Source organism: Dermacentor silvarum, chromosome 7 (genome assembly GCF_013339745.2).
Source record: "Dermacentor silvarum isolate Dsil-2018 chromosome 7, BIME_Dsil_1.4, whole genome shotgun sequence".
Lineage (NCBI taxonomy): Eukaryota > Metazoa > Arthropoda > Arachnida > Ixodida > Ixodidae > Dermacentor > Dermacentor silvarum.
The window spans coordinates 157,890,821-157,911,342 of NC_051160.1; the positions used below are offsets into that span (position 1 = coordinate 157,890,821).

Consider the following 20,522-nt stretch of genomic DNA (forward strand, 5'->3'; position numbering starts at 1 on the left):
CATGCATGAAAAATTTAGTGAAGCTGACTTTTAAATGCCTAATCATTTGATGAAATCACATCATTACCCCCAACAAGGAAATGACCAATAAACCATCGTATGCTATTTTAGAGCACCAAGGCAGCCGAAGTAAGGGCCCTCGAGCATTTGCCTGCTCATGTATTACACGACACCTGCAGTTAAAAGAATCTTCTACGTCTACTGCCATGGCTGTGAGTGGTACTGGCTAACTCCCAGGGCTGCTATTCTACACACAAATACTTAAAGCGAGGGCCACAGTAGCTGAATTGGTAAAGCACCCCATGCCTAAAGATGTGGATTCAGCTCCCACCTACAGGAAGTTGTGTTTTCGTCCACTTTCATTTCCCTTTTTCGTATTATTTATAAATTCCAAATAATCACAATTAATTTACCCTATGCTTTCTCCGAGTTAATTGTCTGTTTTAATCATCTGGTCAAAAGAATGATGGCTCAGCTTGATACAGGCTACTTCAGCTTGGAAGATAAGAACGGCTGAGGAGGCCGAAGGAAGTGACCTGCTGGACAATTGTGCATACTGTTCAGGATCAGTTAAAAAAAATAGAAAGTTTTCAGCTAAATGCATAGCACAGACACTTGATTTGTTGTAAAGGTACCTAGGGTAAATACCACTAGTGCACTAAACATGAACGTTATAGCTAAGTGTGCCCCAATTGCTGAAAATAATTGCAAGTATACATTCCTGACATGTCGCAGCAGAAGCGCAACTATGGGACAGATGGCAAATAGGCACCCTGTCGGACAGCGCAGTTCACGGCTTTGAAAACAGTCGGGGCACAGCATGGTATTGGCGTGTTCAATAAAAGAATGAATCTTTTTGAAAGATGGGCGCTGACGCTTATGCTTCCCATTCTGCGTTGTGGTTCTTGTTAAGTCGTCAGTCCTCAAATCGACGGCGAGTATGTTTTCGGTGCCCGCATGTTCGCATTCCTAATGACATCGCTGGTCATTTGTGTTGTAGTCATTCGCGACATCCATGCGACGCTATAACTGGCACGCGTTTAAATGGCTAGTTTAGAGCGCCACTCTTGAACACCATGTTATGCACCTGAAAGGCAAGTCTGTTGTCTCGTGAAAGAATAAAAAAGTTTAGTCTTTGTTTGGAACTCATTGCTCTTCACCCGCACTAGCAATCAACAGTGGTGACCCAACATGAAAACGCACAGCGACACAGACACGCCTACCGTGTCTGCAGTCGAATTGAAGCTGCCCCCTTTTGGCCACTGACTCCGAGCTCTGGTTTATTCAAGTCGAGGCGCAATTCGCCACCCGACGCATCACAGCCGACCTCATGCGCTACCATCACATCGTGAGTAGCTTGCCACCAGCTACAGCCAGCGAGGTCCGCGATTTGCTTCTCGCCCCACCTGCAGAGAACACCTACCAAACTTTGAAGGCGACACTCATTCGACGCCTCACACTATCCGAACCCGAACATTTACGGCAGCTCCTGAACGACACGATCCTTGGCGACCGCACACCATCTCAACTACTGCGCCACATGCAGCGTCTTGTGGGAAGCGTTATAGATCTTAACAGCACGTCGCTGTGCAAGATATTTCTTCAGAGTCTCCCCGGCAACGTGCGCGTGGTGCTTGCTACGGTGGCTGAAAAGGATCTCGGCAAGATGGCCACCATCGCTGACACCATCATGGCAGCGGCAAACCCCTCCGCCTCCGTCGCTAACGTGCAAGTGGCGAGTGCTTCCGCCCCCTCTTCCAACAAATTCCTCGAGCTTCGCGAAGAGATCGTGCGTCTCACCGAAACAGTGGCAGCTTTGCAGGCACGCACCTCGTGCCCTTTGGAGCAGCGCAGTGTACTGCCACAGCAGCTGCGATTCCGTTGGTGCTGGTACCAGAGGAAACACAGCGATGCTGCACGCTGCCCTGTCAGATGCCCTGTCACGAAGTCATGTCAACGCCTTTAGCCTTTCCAAGGGAACTGATTTGACTCGGCTGGTGGCAGCTCAGCAAGCAGATCAAGAACTCGGTCAGTTGCTGACAACAACAACCGCGCTGAAGTTGAAATGGCTACATGTGTCCAGCTTAAAAGGCCGAGTGTGCTGTGACTTAACAAGGGACAACCCTTGTCCTTTTGTTCCTTCTGGCCTTCGTCGTACCGTCTTCCAGTCGCTGCACAAGCTGGCGCATCCGGGTGTTCGGGCGACACAAAAGCTAGTGACGGCAAGGTACGTCTGGTCATATATAAATCTAGATGTCTGGCAGTGGACATGAGAGTGCATCGCCTGCCAGCGCTCCAATGTCCAGTGCCACACCATGACGCCATTGGCGAGGTTCCCAGTGCCAGATGAACGATTTGAGCATGTACACTGGGACATTGTCGGAACGCTACCACTTTTATTACTCACTTGCGTGGACAGATTTACACGCTGGGTTGAAGCTGTGCCTATAGCAGACATCACCACTGACACAACTGCCCATGCTTTTTTTGTACCACTGGGTGGCTCACTTCGGCGCGCCGTCCACAGTTACGACTGACCGTGGCAGGCAGTTCGAGTCGGCTCTTTTCGCCAGCATAACACAGCTGATCGGCACCTCTCGCATCTGAACTACTGCCTACCATCCTCAGAGCAACGGTATGGTAGAGCACTTCCACCACCAGTTGAAAGCGGCTCTCATGGCGACGGAAGGGCACAGTTGGACCGAAGCACTACCGCTCGTCCTTCTTAGTATCCGCACAACGCTGAAAGCCAACATTGGCTTTCATTGGTGCCGAGCTGGTGTATGGAACAGCACTGCGATTGCCTGGCGAATTTTTTACATGCTGTGGAGATGAAAGCCCTGTAGCTACTGGCGACTACGCCAGCCGGCTGCGCAACAACATGGGCAAGCTTCGCGCCACACCACCGCGTCAGCCAGCGCCGTGACCCGTCCACATGCACCCAGAGCTGTGATCCTGCTCCCATGTGTTTGTGCGGCATGACGCAGTGCAGCGACCTCTTCAACCACCGTACGACGGCCCTTTCAAAGTCCTCCATCGTACAAACAAGCAATTTACTGTGGACATTCGTGGTCGACGTGAGGTAGTCTCTACTGACCGTGTGAAACCGGCTCATATGAAGAACTCTGAAGGTCCCGCGGCTGTCGCGACTTTTGTCAGAGCAACGAAAAAACTAACTGCAACTTCCTCCCGAACAACAGTGCAGCACAAACGCAGTGGGATGCGCGCCACTGTTCCCGTTGTACTGGACCTGTAACGTTCGGCAGCTCACTGGGGAGGAAGTGATGTAGTGAACTCCATCTGCCGCGCCGCTATAATTGGCGCGCGTTTAAATGGCTAGTTTATAGCACCACTCTTGAACACCATGTTGTGCACCTGAAAGGCAAGTCTGTTGGTGCACGCGCCTCCCAGTGTCTCGTGAGAGAATAAAGAAGTTTAGTCTTTGTTTGGAACTCATCGCTCACGGTCTCATTGCTCTTCGCCCGCGCTAGCAACCAACAGTGTCATTCTTCTGCCTGTCCATATAGAGGCTTGGTTAAGATGTCCTCTTCGTCATGCTAGGGTGAAAAAATTTTGTAATAAATTGAGATTAACATGAAATACATGTCTTCTTTAGATAGTTGCTCCGTCCGATCTGATGCCTCGCTCGATTTCCCTGCTGATGCTTCATAGGCTTCATTGCCTCTCTGCTCTCACACTGGTGGCCAGGGCAGGCTCCTGTTATTTCAGCATCCGGTGAAGGTATACGCCTCGGCGGTGTCTGGATAATTAGACTCATTCACTCTGATTTGGAACTCGAGACGAGTTAATTCCATTTGTATTTTTCAATTACGTTTGGATAGCGCGATTCCTGTCATGAACTTGCGATAGTGCTGCAATGCATAATACTAATGCGCCAGAAGTCCACCGTGAGGCGGCCCTATCACAAAAATCTGGATTTATGTCTACCCTAACGCGCCCCTAAATCTTAGTTCTCCATTTCGCTTTTTTCAAACTGTGGCCGCAATAGCAGATCCAGCTTCATCATCACTGTGTGCATTAGCTCGAGAAGCGGCTAATCACTTTGAGCATGCTAATGTTAGCGAAAATTAAGGCTCGCTAAAGCGTCAAAGCAGTGCCACGAATGAGCGAGCTACTCAAACACCAAGCTGAGTCATGCTAGCAGACTATTGAATTGCTATGTCAAAGCATAAATTCATGTGCGGTGTGGCAACACCTTAAAAAAAAATCACTTTTTGAGTGTTTCCATTGCTTCGAATGTGGCATTGTTCCGCAAAAAAAAAAAGAAAAAAAAAGAGACCTCTTCTTTCATGCTGAGAACGTGTGCAGCGGCATACAACATTTGTCATACGTGAAAGCGAATAATTTTGCTATTGGCTTTTCGCTCCATTTCTGTTCCTATAAGCAAGAGCATGCATGCAGGTTCAATGCTAGCACAATGCTGGCAGAACAGTTCGTCCATGCCAGTGTTGACTCAACTTGCTGCGCGAGGCACTGATAGTTCTTGCTCCGACACGCTGCCCCGGCAGTGTCAGGAACGTATATGCTATTATGAAGGCAAATTATTTTTGTGGGCTACTCTTAATGAATTGACACACGCTTATTTTTGTACAATCTCAAAACTAAGAAAAGTGAAGACATTTGTTCCCTCGGCCTAAGAAAATCCAAATTTCTGCAGGTAAAGTGACCAAAAAGGGATCACCTTGAACTATCTGTAGTAAGTGGGTGCTACAGTAACAGCTGTCAATTTATCACTGATGAACAAAATGAGGCAGATCAGATGGACAGCCTTTTAAAAGCAGGTTTACCCTATAGATCATGCATGCCATGGCCGGATCCATTCTTTGAAAGCTGCAGAGCAGCTTGACAAGGACTTGCCAATCAGATGTAACAGGTACAGACGCCACAAGACCTGAGGTTGCCATATTGCCACCAGCAGTAGTGGGTACAGTGCTAAAAGGCAGGCATGGACAAGAAGTGCGCGTGCTTCTCCGCCCGCTTGATAGCCAGCTCCCAGCACCGTGTTTTTCAGGAGCTGCTACCCTCAATAAACGTCACATCGCCCGTTCTCTCACAAGGCACGTGACAATATGTACACAAATTTAGCCACAGATTTCAGGTCGTGCCTGCTAGGTACGATGTCCCAGTTGTTTTTTTATGCCCGTCAAATTAGCCCAAATGTGTTCTCGTACCACGAGACAAGGGTGTATGAAAAATCATGCCAACCATTTCGTGCACTGTGCTGTGGTCTATGAGATACCTCTCAGCTGTGGCAAGTTCTATGTGGGCTAAACGGGCCAATGCTTAAATGACTATCTGAGGGAGCATTCATTCAAACAATTTATTTGAAATAAACTGGGTGGTGCCACGTTCGTTGCAAGGCCTGCTCACGTGAGCCGTGCTTTCGCACATTATGATCCTGGGCACAAGCAGCACCAAACCAGCACATGAGCTCATGAAGGCATACGTTATCAGAAAGATCCTGCACATGTTAGTAACACTTCAATTACCTTATATTCCCCAGAGATGCACTTGTTTAAGGCCGCTTTGTAGCATTACGAGACAAACTAGCACTGTCAAAACATTCATGTCATGTGTGTGCACAAAATTTGCACCGTATGTTCCATCCTTTGAATCATTAAATCAGTTTGTAGTTCGCACTTTCATGTGCATGTGTTCTTCCTGTGCAAATATATTTTTGCACACAAGAACATTGTTTAGCAGACTTCACCAACTTGCCCAAGAGGAAGTCCTATCGAGTCTCAAAATTTTTCTTCATGGGCTTTTCTTTTCCGAGAGAAATTCTGTCACTGCATGGCACTCTGAACAAAGTCACGAGTGGTTGACAACTTTACTGATAAATATGGGAGAAAAGAAAGGTTATAGAGGCAAAAATTGTCACATTGTCACTCAGGTAGATGTCCTAATGCGATGCCTAAAACGTTTTTGTTAGACAAGAGGATCAGGGTAAGGCTCAAGACTTATCAGCATTCTATTGTACAGATCAAGGGAATAACCAAACAAGCCCTGTGAAGTGCAGCAAAGTGCAGGAAGATTCATACAATGGAAACTTGCCATTTGCTTGAGAGTGACATGGGCCTGCAAACCTACACCGGTCATATTTGCATACAAGATGCGAGGTATATTTCTACAAGCATAGTACCTCGCATAGCACCAAAAGAAGTAATGCTAGATAGCAGCTTAGCAAGCTAGCTGGAATAAATCTAAGAAAATTTCTTGGTTTTCAAGGCAGCTAAACTTTACAGCAAAATTGGGCCCGAGTAGAACTATCAGCGGCTGGGCCACGTTCCCCAACATTTGTCTTTATCGCTTATATTCGGGTTACTCAACATGTGCTTTTTGAACTGTGGCGAGACTTGCTCAAGCAAGTCGTGATTCGCTAGCAACCAAAATCCGAGATAAACAGGGAAACAGAACATGCAAGGCAAGCAACAGTAGAGGTAAACGCTCATCGAGTGCCATAAAGAAGTATGCAACAGCTCACTTACTCGCGCATTATCTGCAACGTACAAGTCTCACGAAGGAAGAAACGAAATTGTTTCCCGATCGATGCCAACCTAAGCGGCAACGGCAGCAACAAGCGTTTAAAACGAGTTTAAACCTTTACACCATCAGACAAAAAAGTGCTGCCTAGCTGGGAGCACACATGCGCCTAATTCACAACAGCAAATTCAACAAACAAGAGCAACAGTACTGAAAAACGGAATGCACAAGACCACGCGATACCAACCATAAACGCACTGCAAGGCGTAAAGAAACGAGCGGCTCCAGGGTTGCGCCCTTGTGTCGCTCGTGATCGCAAGCTCGGACACGATCCAGCTCTTCCAACGCAACTAGACAGAAGAATATTCTAGCACACATTACACTAAGAAACCATAAAATTGAAGCAGCTCCAGCAGAATGCACTGCATCGCGCGCAAAATTATAAACCGGAACACGCCATACTTGTTTAAACAACGTCACGATCACGTGACCACAACTTTGACGTCACTTCCGTGCGTGGCAGCAGCGCTCTCCACTTGGACTTCGCTGGTACCACGCGCGGGTCAGCAGCTATTGCCTTACTAGTAATACAGCGCTCGACCGCTGGCGCCACGCTGCGCCGCTGGCGCGTACCATGTTTCTAGCCGCCGCCGTTCGAACGGAGGAGGCGTTGACGGAGAAAACGCGGGGCTGGTGGTGACTAGCCTGCTGTTGGGATCGGTGGTATTATAAACGCATCACTGTTTTGATGATTCAAATATAATCTCACTATCAGGGAGGGAGCAGTCTACTTGACTGGAGCAGTATTTTATTATTTGGGGTGTTGCTACGCTGCGCTCCGCAACACCCCAACGACCGCCGCTTCGCGTCGGCGCCCGGGGTTCATACGACCGCGCTGGCAAACAGAGAGGAAAAAAAGGAAAAGCGTGATATTGCCACACCTTGCAACATATGGGACATAATTAGAAAGCCGAAGACGCGCGCTAATCCACGCGCCATGCGCCGGCACCTGCTTTGACGGGCGCCAGCGAAGAGGCAGACGAAGTTACTCCGATCCACGCGCGGGTGCCTGAACTTTTGCGTTTGTTCAGCTGGCGGTCAGGGACTCGACGCTCAACGCTTCAACGCTTCAGGTCGTCTGTTCTCCTAGAACGTGACATTTCTGGTGGAGGTGCTGGGTAGCCCTCGACCTAGGCAACAGACCCCTCCTAGCAGCAAGAACATCAGCACCATACCGGAGCTTACACCAGTGCACCGTGCCAGCCGGAGAATTCGAGGACTGGCCCCTGAGATTGTGCCGTCAACCAGGAGCACAATGGCTGCGGTGGAAGGTACGGCGACAGTACCAACTCATTTAACGTTGCAGAGCCCGCGAATGCCACGTTCCTTCCACGGCGACCTGTATGAAGACGTGGAAGACTGGCTGGACGACTTTGAAGGAGTAGCAGATTGCAACGAGTGGGACGACCGAGCGAAATTAAAGAATGCGTATTTCAGCCTCGAGGACGGTGCTCGCACTTGGTTCCAGAACCGCGAAGGGGCCCTGACATCATGGCGTGAGTTACGTCGGCGGCTCTTGGACACGTACTCGAGCCCCGATCGCCGAGAGCGAGCAGAACGGGCCCTCCAATCGCGTGCTCAGAAGCCCAATGAAAGTGTTCTGATGTACGTTGAAGACATGACACGTCTCTTCAGGCGAGCCGACCCTAGCATGCCCGAAGACAAGAAGCTCCGTCATTTGATGCGGGGTGTCAAAGAACAGCTCTTCGGTGGGCTTGTTCGTTACCCGACGAGGACGGTTACCGAGTTCCTCGCAGAAGCCGTTGCTATGGAAAAGGCGCTGCAGCAGCGGTCGAACCAGTATGACCGACAAGTGAATGCTGCTTCGACAACCATCGGTCTGGGAGCTTTCGCGACTGACATTGAAGTGCTCCGCGAGCTAATACGATCGGTAGTCCGCGACGAGCTGCAACAGCTGCACCGGGCGCAGCAGCCTACGGTCAACTGCATCGCTGACATCGTGCGTGACGAAGTGCAGCATGCACTCGGGGTACCTCAACCTCGCCCCGAAAGAACACCCCAGGCGAGTGAATTTCGGCGCACGACATACGCTGACGCGTTGAGGCGCAGTCTCCCCGCATCGGCAACATCCCCACTCGCGGCGACCGATTTCCAGCGTGAGACGTATGGAGACACACTGAGCCGCTCCATCCCTGCATCAGCTCCGCCAAGTCCCGTTGCCCTCCACTCGGCACAGGCGGTGCCTTACTTTCCCGACAACCGCCCTGTCACACGTAAATCGGACATTTGGCGCATGCCCGACCGACGACCGCTTTGTTATCATTGTGGTGAGGCGGGTCACGTATACCGCGAGTGCCACTACCGCCAACTTGGACTGCAGGGTTACGCTGCCAATTCACCTCGACCCCGGTTCGGACAGAGGCCGCCCGAAATTGAAGCGTTCATCGCCCAGCAGCGCGCGCCTCAGTCACCAAGACGCCAGTCGCGATCGCCATCACCGCGGCGATCCTATCCAAGTCGCGAAGGTACGTCGCGGGTGACGCAGGGACGGTCTCCGAGCCCTCGCCTGGAAAACTGACGTCAGCGACCTTCCGAGGCGAGGCCGCTGACGCGCGACGTGCTGAAGACCTCCCAGCGACGCGACCTCGACCCGACGGAGATTCGACGACGCCTGTACCCAGAGATTTGGACCTCCAAGCGACCTGACGGAGATTTAACGACGCGTGTACCTCAGCCTGCAGACAAGTTCGCGATGAACATACCTGTGCTCGTCGACGGGAGAAATGTCAGTGCGCTAGTCGACACCGGCACCGATTACTCAATTATTAGCGGAAAATTGGCGAGCCTTCTCAAGAAAGTTATTATGCCTTGGACTGGGACACAAGTTCGTACAGCTGGCGGACACGTTATCGCACCGCTTGGCGTGAGCACCGTTAGGATACGAATCCGAAATTGCACGTTTCTCGCTAGCTGCATTGTCCTGCGTGAATGTTCCCGTGATTTAATTCTCGGAATGGATTTTCTCCGGGAATATGGTGCCATCATCGACCTCAGGAAGCGTTACATCACTTTCTCTGCGAGGAACGCTACGGCACAAGATGATGCCTGCCGCCATAGAGCCGGACTTCGCGTTTCCGACGACAGCGTAACTATACCGCCTCGTTCCAGCGTTATGGTTCAGGTGATATCCGAAGGGACGCGCAACGGTCAAGTCCTAGCAGAAGGCAACATGTCCCTTTTGCTGAACCTCGGAATATGCGCGGCACGAGGCATCATTGACCTTCGAGATGGCCGAGCTGAAATATTGCTCACAAATTTTACCAATGAGCATCGACACCTTTTTCGCGGCACTGCCATCGCCTACGCTGAAGCCTTGGAGGACGTGATTGAGTGCTTCGCTTCTGAAGAAACCGACGCCGATGAAGCCTCGCTCGTAGGCATTGACATCAATAACGAGCTGCTGCAGGAGAAAAAGAAGGCACTGCGACAACTATTATCGGAATTCAAGACATGCTTTGCGTCTTCCTCTAAAGTTAGTCAAACGCCAATCGCGCAACACAGAATAATCACCTACGACGATGCGCGTCCTATCTACCAGCAGCCGTATCGTGTCTCGCAAAAAGAACGCGAGGCAATCAAAGCACAAGTAAAGGAAATGATTGACGATGGCGTCATCCAGCCTTCAAGCAGTCCGTGGTCTTCACCGGTCGTACTCGTCAAGAAGAAGGATGGCACGCTTCGCTTTTGTGTTGATTACCGAAAGCTCAACAACGTCACAAAAAAAGACGTTTACCCGTTGCCGCGCATCGATGATTCTCTGGACCGGCTACGGCGAGCGAAGTACTTTTCATCTCTTGACTTAAAAAGCGGCTATTGGCAGATTGAGGTCGACGAGCGGGACCGTGAAAAAACTGCCTTTGTCACTCCGGACGGTCTTTACGAGTTCCGGGTGCTTCCGTTTGGTCTTTGCTCTGCTCCAGCAACTTTCCAACGGATGATGGACACTGTGCTGGCCGACCTGAAGTGGCAAAGCTGCCTCGTGTATCTAGATGATGTCGTCGTTTTTTCAGCCAATTTTTCTGAGCATCTTATCCGACTCCGTCAGGTACTCGAGGCAATCCGATCGGCTAACCTTACACTAAAGCCTCAGAAATGTCACTTCGGCTACCAAGAGCTGAAGTTTCTCGGTCATGTCGTAAGCGCGAAAGGCGTCCGTCCTGATCCCGACAAAACTGCTGCTGTGGCCGCTTTTCCAACCCCTACCGATAAGAAAAGTGTCCGGCGCTTCCTGGGTCTGTGTGCGTACTATCGGCGCTTTATCAGTAATTTTTCGAAGATTGCTGAACCGCTTACCCGTCTCACAAGAAACGATATGCCGTTCACTTGGAGCGCTCACCAAGAAGCCGCTTTCACCGAGCTCCGACACCGCTTAGCTTCACCGCCCGTTCTTGGACACTTTGACGAACAGGCGGAGACAGAAATTCATACCGACGCCAGTAACATTGGCTTGGGTGCGGTACTCGTACAACGGCAGGAGGGCGTTGAAAGAGTTATCGCTCTCGCAAGTCGCACTCTATCGCGCCCGGAGTCCAACTACACCACTACGGAGAAAGAGTGCCTTGCGGTCATATGGGCTCTTGCAAAGTTTCGGCCTTACCTTTACGGCCGCCCATTCAAGGTCGTCACAGATCACCACTCGTTGTGCTGGCTCGCAAACTTGAGGGATCCTTCTGGACGACTGGCACGGTGGAGCCTACGCCTGCAGGAATACGATGTGACAAGTCCGGGCGCACGCACGAAGACGCCGACACGTTGTCGCGCGCGCCTGTCGAATCTCCTGATAACGACATTGAGGACGACAGCGCTTTCCTTGGGGCTGTAAGTGTGACAGATTTGTCCCAACTGCAGCGCGCAGATGAGGAATTGCGGCCTATTATCGAACATCTAGAAGGCCGCAACGCCACTCTGCCCCATCAATTAGCTCGCGGACTGTCGTCCTTTTGTTTACGACAGGGCGTACTGTACAAGAAGAACTCCGCTGCCAGCCACAAAACTTACCTTTTGGTCGTGCCAGCAGAGCTTCGTGCCGAAATTCTGTTCGCCTGCCACGATGAACCTCCGTCTGGCCACCTAGGCTACACCAGAACCCTTGCTAGAGTGCGCAAATCGTACTATTGGCCGAAACTCGCCACTTGCGTTAAACGGTATGTCCAAGCCTGTCGTGAGTGCCAGCGCCGGAAGTCGCCAGCTGTGAAGCCTGCGGGATTACTGAAACCCATTGACCCACCTCGAAGACCTTTTGACCAAGTCGGCATGGATCTCTTGGGCCCGTTTCCTCGGTCATCTTCGGGAAACAAGTTTATAATCATCGCCACAGATTATTTGACGCGCTATGCTGAAGCCAAGGCTCTGCCTCGAGGCACTGCTTCCGAGGTTGCGCAATTTTTTGTGAACAACATTGTACTGCGTCATGGCGCCCCATCGTGCGTCATTACCGACCGAGGAAAGGCATTTACGGCACGGCTCATTGAAGACGTCTTCCTATTAAGTTACACGATGCATCGAAAGACGACTGCCTATCACCCGCAGACAAATGGCCTGACCGAAAGGCTCAACAAAACTATGACTGACATGCTCTCTATGTACGTAGACGTTCAGCACAAAACGTGGGATGAAGTACTTCCCTACGTAACGTTTGCGTACAACACCGCGACGCAAGAGACCACCCGCTTCACGCCATTCTACCTTGTTTACGGTCGTGAAGTTCAGACCATGCTTGAAGCAATGCTTCCATGCGACACCTTTGATGGTCTTGACCAAGACGCCGAGCTCTTCGTGCAGCGAGCCGAGGAAGCACGCCAACTGGCTCGCACGAACATCAAGAAACAGCAGTGCATCGACACACGCCACTACAACCTCCGCCATCGCCAAGTTGAGTACCAACCAGGAGATCGGGTTCTGGTCTGGACTCCTGTCCGCTGCAAAGGCCTATCCGAGAAACTTCTCAGCCGGTACTTCGGACCTTATAAAGTGCTGCGGCGAGTGAGTGACGTCAACTACGAGGTTCTTCCTGACGGCAGCCAACCAACACGACGTCGAAAGACACTACCCGAGATTGTGCACGTTGTGCGGCTGAAACCTTACCGCACTCCATAACCACCATAGTTTGTGGACCATACCATTCCTTTTGTTTTATTTATTTTTGTCGTGGACAATCATTGCCTCAGTGACATTGCCCTGCGTTTTATGACTGCGCGTCAGCCAGCGTTCGTGTGTGCATGTGTCTTCCACGCGTGTACTTCTACGTTCTTCCTGTAGTGTGTGTGCTTCTTTTAGCATCGAGTCGATGCTCTTCCGAGGAGGGAGAATAATGCCACACCTTGCAACATATGGGACATAATTAGAAAGCCGAAGACGCGCGCTAATCCACGCGCCATGCGCCGGCACCTGCTTTGACGGGCGCCGGCGAAGAGGCAGACGAAGTTACTCCGATCCACGCGCGGGTGCCTGAGCTTTTGCGTTTGTTCAGCTGGCGGTCAGGGACTCGACGCTCAACGCCTCAACGCTTCAGGTCGTCTGTTCTCCTAGAACGTGACAATATTAAGAAAATAAATCTAGCCAGGGCGGGATTCGCACCCGCGTACGCATGACCACGAAGCGAGCGCCGTAACGACTCAGCCATACAGCCACGCTTCCAAAGGCTGCATTCATACGAACCATATGATTGCGTTCGAGCGCCCTCGGCGAAAGAAACCACCTAGAAACGCGGTACCTGCGAGCGGCGCAGCGTGGCGCTAGCGGTCGAACGCTGTATCGACTAGCAATTGGAGTGTTGCGAGCGGGGGAGTCGTGGCAGCCGGCGGGTCGGCGGGGGCGCCATCTTGTGCCGTGGGTGGGGACGAGGAGGCGGCCGTCTCCCCCGGGTGTCGGGAGATGGCGCCGCCGTCGTCCTTCCGCTCCTAGCAGGATGGAGTACTCGGTGGCTGTTTGCGCGATGGACCGAGGCGCAAGCTGCAGTTCATCCGGTCATCACTGCAGCGATCCCTGGATGCAGTGGCCTCCTACTTCCGGGGCATAGGACTTCTGCTCTCGCCTGCCAAGGCAGAGGCCCTGCTGGTGCACCCATCGGCAGTTGCCCGGGTCACTGTCGGGAGGCTGGTGCTGGGAGGCACGCCCATCCCATGGAAGAAAGAGATCACCTATCTTGGGCTCCAGGTGCACCACCGCCTCACATGGATACGTGCTGCCAAGGCCGCCACTACCAAGGCATGCCGCGTAAGATCGGCAGTTGAACGGCTCCTCCAGCGAGGCAAGGACTGCGCCACACGATCGGCCATCCGGCTGTACCAAGCTGCTGCCACCTCCGTGCTCCTGTATGCGCTCCCGTTGAACAAGCTAACGCCGACCCGCAAGAAGCAACTGGAGATGGAGCACCGGAGGGCCATCAGGTCGCTCCTGGGCTTGCCACGCAACTCACCTGTGGCTGCCTCCCTGGCAGAATCCCAGACCTGGCCGCTCCTGCTGCTTATGCTTCGGCAGGGGCTCCTCCACGTGGACCGGCTTCATCACACTATACGGATGGCGACGCCTAGTGCGCAGACTGCGGAGCCGTCCCTCCTCCCGGATGGGCAGCATCTGCGCACTGTATGACGAGCTGGTTGGGCTTCCGCCCACTGCGGTGAAGCCACCACCCCCCCCCCACCAGCATCCACTCGAGATCCACCTCACGCTGGAGGGCAAGCAGAAGCGGAGAACGCGCACGTCCGAGCTCGAGCAGGCTGCGCTATCCAAGCTCCAATACCTGGATGGGTACCTGCACGTCCTCACGGACGGATCTGTCCTTCCTTCGAGTGGCTCGGCAACGGCAGCCTGCGTGGTTCCCGCCTTGGGCGAGACCCTGCAGTGCCGCCTTCCATTTGCGGCGAGCTCCACAGCAGCGGAGCTAGCCGGTCTGCTCCTGGCTGCTCATCCACCACAGGTCCCGGTGGCCATCTTCACGGACTCCCGCCCGGCTCTCCAGGGTCTGCTCCAGCCAGACCGAGCAGGCGTCACATTGGCCCTGCTGTTGGCAAGGCTGACGGCACTGCAGAGGAGCAGCATCCCCCTCTCACTTCCCTGGCTCCCCTCCCATGCAGGGATAGCCGGAAACGAAGAGGCGGACGCAGCAGCCAAAGCAGCCCATCACGAGCCGGTCCAGGTGAGTACTGCGGTAGCTGCGCCGCACTTCATGAGACACCGTCTCCTGAAACTGCTCACCGCAGCGCACCCGGACAGGCGCGTGGCCCGTGGACAACCACCGAGACCACTCCCCGACACCGGACTCAACAGGCAGGAAAGGACGCTCCTCCTGCGCCTCAGCACCGGAAGCGCATGGCCTGCTGCACGCAAGTTCAGCGTGGGGCGCGTCTCATCCCCTGCCTGCAGGAGATGCGGCTCCCCAGAGACCCGAGAATACATCATATCGTATGCCACTGTCGTGACCTCGCGAACACAAGGCACGCGATGACAGTGGCATACAACAACCTCGGCCTTCCAGCCACCACAGAGGAAGACTTCCTCTTCCCCCGCCACAGCCCCGTCACAGCTTTGCAATCCTTCTTGGAGTTTGCCGCTGTGGCGGGACTTGCATCCCTGTAGGAGGCCCCCCCACCTGCCCGCCCCTTGCGGTCCTTGCCATGGCAAGCTGCTGCCACCTGCCCCTTTCTACGTCCCACCTACCCCTTCCCCCACTTAACTTCCTATCTCTACTTCCCCCTGATGCTGAGCCGTGCTCCCTTCCGGGTAGCAGAAAATAGCTTCTTTTCCACTCTCTGAACCACTATATATATTTTGTACTCCTCGCTCTCCGCTTCGCGGGAGCGCTTCCGCGAGACCGACGAGTCCATCGACTCCTCGTCGTCTGATGGGAGCAGCGGGGCGTTGGTTATGTCGGCCAGGGCGGCTTCTTGTGCCGTGGGGAGAGGGCCCGCCTTGGGGGACAGTGCCGCAGGGCATGCTGAGGCCGGGGGGAGATCGTTTGCGGCCCCTCCCGATGGAGCCTGAACGTCGGCGGCAGAGTTGGTCGTGCCGGGTCGGCACTGGGTGGCCGCGGCGTGCTTTGCGAGCCACAGGTCGACGATATCCGCAGCCCTTGCCTGGGTGTCGTATCGTTGCTGTAGTTCGAGACCCACATACTGCGGTATGGGCGCCGTCGCACTACCGAGAGGCGATGTCCCTTGCGGGGGGCTCGGCCGGAGGGGGCCGCGAAGTTCTGCATCTCGCGTGGGCTCTTGCGGGTACGGCCTATCGCCCGCTTCACAGACACTGCACACGCACAGGGGGGAGGCTGGCGCTCACGTGGAGCTCAAAAGGAAAAACGAACAAAACGTACGTGGGCAGCACATGGTGCATGTGCCACGTGCACCCGTGAAGCGCGAAATCCTGGCGCACGTACTGCGAGGGGCACGTAGCGCACGTGAACAGGGAAAAAAAAGAAAAACACTAGGGCGCGCACGGGTCCAGCAGGCCGGGAAACGCCGCGCTCGTAGAGAAGACCAAGCACAGGCTTGGTGATGAGGGCCGAGATCCTTAGTCCCGTGCCATCCATGCACGGTACGTCGGGGACGTCGGGGAGCACGCGGTTCGTGCCGCACTCGCCGGAGCGAAGCGCACGCACGTCCGCACGGGCGGAGAAGTTCGGCTCGACTGAGTAAGTGGTTCATGTGGAAAGGGAAATGTTGGAGCTATCTTCTGCAGCCCTTGAGGGAGCACGGCTCAGCGCCAACGGGGAGGGGAAAGTGGGAGAGAAAGGGGGTAGTGTGGAGTCGTCACCGGCAGGCTGTGGCGGCACGTATCAGGCCGAGAAGGCCGAGTATCAGGCCTTGGGGTGCTGCAGAGACTGCAGGGGTGTAGTTCCGGGCCTGTCGGGCCCGGGACGGGTTGGGAGGCCGCGAGGCCGTCCGGCTTGCAGAAATCATGTCATAGAGGCGTGCGGAGAGCCCTGACGAGTCAAGGTACTCCACGACGCCTCGAAGTGCAGAAAGGTGATGTTGGCTGGGGAAGAGATTTTCCTCCTTGCTTGAGGGGAGGCCCAGGCGGCGGAACTCCTGCAGGAGTGGGCCTCGCTGCTGGAGGTACGCCGGGCAGGCCAGCAGGAGATGCTCGATGGTCTCCGGCTCCCCGCAGGAAGTGCAGGCCGGGGACGTCGCTCGTCCTAGTCGGTGGCTGCGTGCTGCCGTCCAGCTGCAGCCGAAGAAGGAGCGAGGTCTCCCTGCGAGCCAGGCCTCGCTGGGGGAGTGGGCGTGGGGGGCGTCCCAGTGACACCCGTTTGTCAGGGTGGTAGGTCGCCAGGTGTCGCCGCAGCCTCAGTCCTGTGAAGTCGCCCTCCGTCACGGCCCGGCTGAGGGGCACAGTGGTGTGGTGGGCGTCCTTCGCCAGGGTGTCGGCTGCCTCGTTGCCCGGGATCCCTACGTGGGCGGGGATCCAGTGCAGGGACACTGGGTGGCCTGCATCCTGCAGCGCCGTCAGCCGGGTAGACAGCAGCGCGTCTCCAAGGCTGGCGCTTTCTGGCCTCTGCAGGCCGAGGAGGGCTGCCTTGGAGTCACAGAGGATGGCTGTCGGTACCTCGGGGAGTTCCTCGGAGAGTAAGTCGACGGCCAGGTGGAGGCCTGCCACCTCCGCTGCAGTCGAGCTGGCGTGTCTGGGCAGGCGACACTGCCTGCTCTTCTGCAGGGCTGGTGCCGTGCAGGCCGCTGTGGAAGAGCCAGTGTCCGGTACCACTGATCCGTCGACGTACACCAGGAGGTGGTCTCTGAGGGTCTCATCCAGGAGGCAGGCGGCGGTCTGCTGCAGCGCAGGTAGGCGAGCGCCTCTTGGAAGTCCCGGGAAGCTCCGTGGCGATGGGGACTGGAGGCCTCTGTGGTGGGGGCAGCTGTACCGCGTTCGCCGGAGGATTGCCGACCACCTCCTCGTAGAGGCGGCACAGCTGACCCATCCTTGAGGATGGCCGGGACTGGAGGCGACGCAGCAGGCCTCTACCGTCAAGAGCATGGTGGAGGCGGTCGACGTGCCTTAGCCCCTGCTGCAGGAAGATGAGCGATGGGGGTCATGCTCCAGCCTCTGCAAGGGTGGCGGCGATCTGTGAGCTCCGAGGGACGCCCAGGCATAGTCGGATGGCTGCCCGGTGCTGCAGCTCCAACTTTTCGAGGCGGCGTGGCGGCAGCGCCACCAGCGGGAGGGCATACCTCAGACGTGATGTGGCCGCCGCCTCGTATAGCCGCAGGGCCCACTTGACTGAGCAGCCCTCTCCGCGGGCAAGGAGCTGCGACACGGCCTAGCGGACCCTGATCGTCTGGGTCTGCATGGCCCCGACTGCCGGTAGCCAGGTTAGCCGGTGGTTGATGCGCAGCCCAAGAGGTACGAGAGAGTCGTACTCCATGGGATGCTCACGCCCTCCAGCTGCAGCCGGGGAGCTGATCCGCGTAGATGTCATCCGCGTAGATGGAGCACTCCACCTTGTAGTGGGGGTCGGTCGGCAGTGCAGCAGGCAACCGGGCCAGGGCGAGGTTGAAGAGAAATGAGCTCACCACTGACCCTTGTGGTACACCTGCTGCCACCGGGCGGGGAGTGCTCCTTGCATGGCCCACGCGGACCCTGAGGGTGCGGTCGTTCAGGAACGATGACAGGAACCGCCGCAGGTTGCCGCCAATGCCCAGGAGGTCCAGAGCCTGCTGGACGACCGCATGTGGGAGGCCATCGAACGCCCCCTTGACGTCGATGAGGAGGAACATGGCGAGGTCTCTGCTGGCCCTGGCGTCCTCCAGGGTGGAGACGACGTCTGCAATGGGATCCGCAGTGCACCTTCAGCGCCGGAAGCCTGTCTGCTGGTCGGTGAGGAACCTGCAGGCGCGGGCCACCCATTCGAGCCGTGCCAGAGCAATGGCCTCCATCACCTTGCAGGCAGCGGAGGTGAGGGAGACCGGTCGGTAAGAGGACAGCTCGTTGGCCGGCTTTTTGCCCTTCAGAATGGGGGCCACGATGGCTGTGCGCCAGGCCTCCGACACCTGTCCCGACCACCAGATGTTGTTGTAACAGTCGAGCAGGCGTCGTTGCTCACTGGTGGCCAGGTTGCGGAGCATCTCAAGTGTCACTCCGTCTGCTCCTGGTGCACTGCGACGCTTGCCCATCCTCAGGGCCGCCTGCAGCTCGTGGAGCGTCAATGGGTCCCGGCAGATGGCCGCCATCTCGCTGGTCGCCCACTCTGGATGCAGCTCCAGCAGGCAGGTAGGCGGGTTGGCAGGGGGAAGTCCGACCGGCAGGGTGGCAGCAGCGAGGGCGGCCAGGGGGGCGAAGTGGTCAGCCAGCAATTCCGCCAGTGCCGCCTCACTGATGCCCAGCGAGATAGCCACCGCGAGGACGGGGTGCCGGTTTACCTTCCTACCGGTCAGGGACTTTAGGAGGCGCCAGGCCAGGGGGCCCTTGGAGCGGTCCTCGATGGTGGCGCAAAGGCTCCCCCAGCTCTGGCTCCTTCTGCGCCTGGCCTGTCGTCTGCAGCGGGCATCCGCCCTCCTGTATTCTGTCCAGTGCTCTGCATTGCCCGTCCGGATTGCTCGGCGCTCCACGCGTCGCCTGGACGCACGGAGGTTGAGCAGGAGCAGATCCGGGGCAGGGGTGTCCGGTTGAGCAGAGCACTGGACTGTGGCAGCCTGGGCACACTCCATGATGGCACTCAGGAAGTCACAGCCATCTTCCAACTCACTCCAGCGCTTCCTGAACAGGGACCAGTCTGTGACGTGGTATGTTCGTGACCTCGGCCTTCTCCCACACCCGGGGGTGATCAAAATCGGGAAGTGATCAGAGCCCCAAGTGTCGGGAGTTGTTGCCCAGTCGTAGGAGCGCTGCTCGGTGGTAAGGGAGAGGTCGATGGCTGTGCTCACCCCACGGCGGACGTAGGTGGGTCCTCCTTTGTTGAGTACCACCAGGCCTGCTCGGCTGATGGCGTTGCAGAGGTCCCTGCCTCGGCGGGTGCAGCTGCGGCTGCCTCAGTCGGTGTGGTGGGCGTTGAAATCACCGCACAGGACTGCGTGCCCACCGAGGCGTGCTGCAAGCCGCACCAGGCTGGAGGTGTCCCACTGTTGCCCAGGACGAACGTAGACGCTCGCCACGGTCGTGTCCTGCCTGTCAAGGCGTACCGTGACAGCACAGCACCCCATAGCGCCGCCTACGACGTCCGAGACTGGGGTCACCGTGTGGGCCAGGCTGCTGCGGACGTAGATGGCCGTCCTCGGCTTCCCCTTCTTGTGGGCACCCTCCAGGCAGGGAGCGTCCATGCAGCTCTGCGTCGAGCAGGTGGTGGCGCCAGAGTAGCCCGTGTAGCCAGGCAGCCGCAGGTCCTCGGCCACAGTGTACACCTCCTGCAGTGCGAGGACGTCGAAATCACACTGCAGAAGGTGCGCGCACAGCTCTGCATGCCGCCGCCGCAGCGAGTTGGTGTTCCATTGGAGAACACTCGGGCGGCGGCGGCATTTCCCTGCTGTGGCTGGTGCAGGATCAGCCATGCTGGTTGACTGTGGTCGGGACTGCCACTGCCTGCAGGCAGATGGCTCGTAGCGGATGGTCTGCTGGCAGCATGGAGCTCACTGCCTGCATTGTGAACAGGAGGTTGGCCACCAGCTGGTCCACCGTGGACTGGGCCGGGGGGGGGGCAGAGGCGACGCGGGGGCCACAGGAAACTCTGGCAGCTGGCGGCGAGGGGCTCGTGGAGCTGGTACCGGGCGCCGCGTGGGGGCAGGGGCACCCTTCACCACGCTCGCGAATGATCGCGCCGGTGTGGAGCTCTGCTCCGTCTCCCGCTCCTCGCGCACCGCGGCCCTGAGCGCGCGCCTGGAGAGTGCCGTGGTGGAGGAGGCCATGATGGTGGCGACCCGGCGTTTCTGTTGCCACTTGGGGCAGGCAGGGGTGTCTGCAGCGTGTGGCCCAACGCAGTTGACGCAGTGGACCGTCTGGCACGGCGAACCTGG

The 20,522-nt window shown here is 56.0% G+C and overlaps 1 protein-coding gene across 1 annotated transcript; it reads right to left on the minus strand.

Annotated features, from left to right (window-relative positions):
• Positions 1 to 19,313: 19,313 nt before the first annotated feature.
• Positions 19,314 to 20,193, minus strand: LOC125947034 (uncharacterized). The gene is made up of 2 exons (XM_049671316.1): positions 19,749 to 20,193; positions 19,314 to 19,680 (listed from the first exon to the last, which is right to left on the minus strand). The coding sequence occupies exons 1-2, from the start codon at positions 20,058 to 20,060 to the stop codon at positions 19,570 to 19,572; spliced, it is 423 nt and encodes a 140-aa protein (XP_049527273.1). The 5' UTR covers positions 20,061 to 20,193; the 3' UTR covers positions 19,314 to 19,569.
• Positions 20,194 to 20,522: the final 329 nt, after the last annotated feature.

Excerpts from the sequence above, each read along its gene's own strand:
- LOC125947034 (XM_049671316.1), bottom strand. The coding sequence starts at position 20,060 with ATGGCTGATCCTGCACCAGCCACAGCAGGGAAATGCCGCCGCCGCCCG. Across the intron at positions 19,681-19,748 it reads GCAGCAGCCTGGCCCACACG|GCAGGACACGACCGTGGCGA; the intron begins GTGACCCCAGTC and ends ACGCCTTGACAG.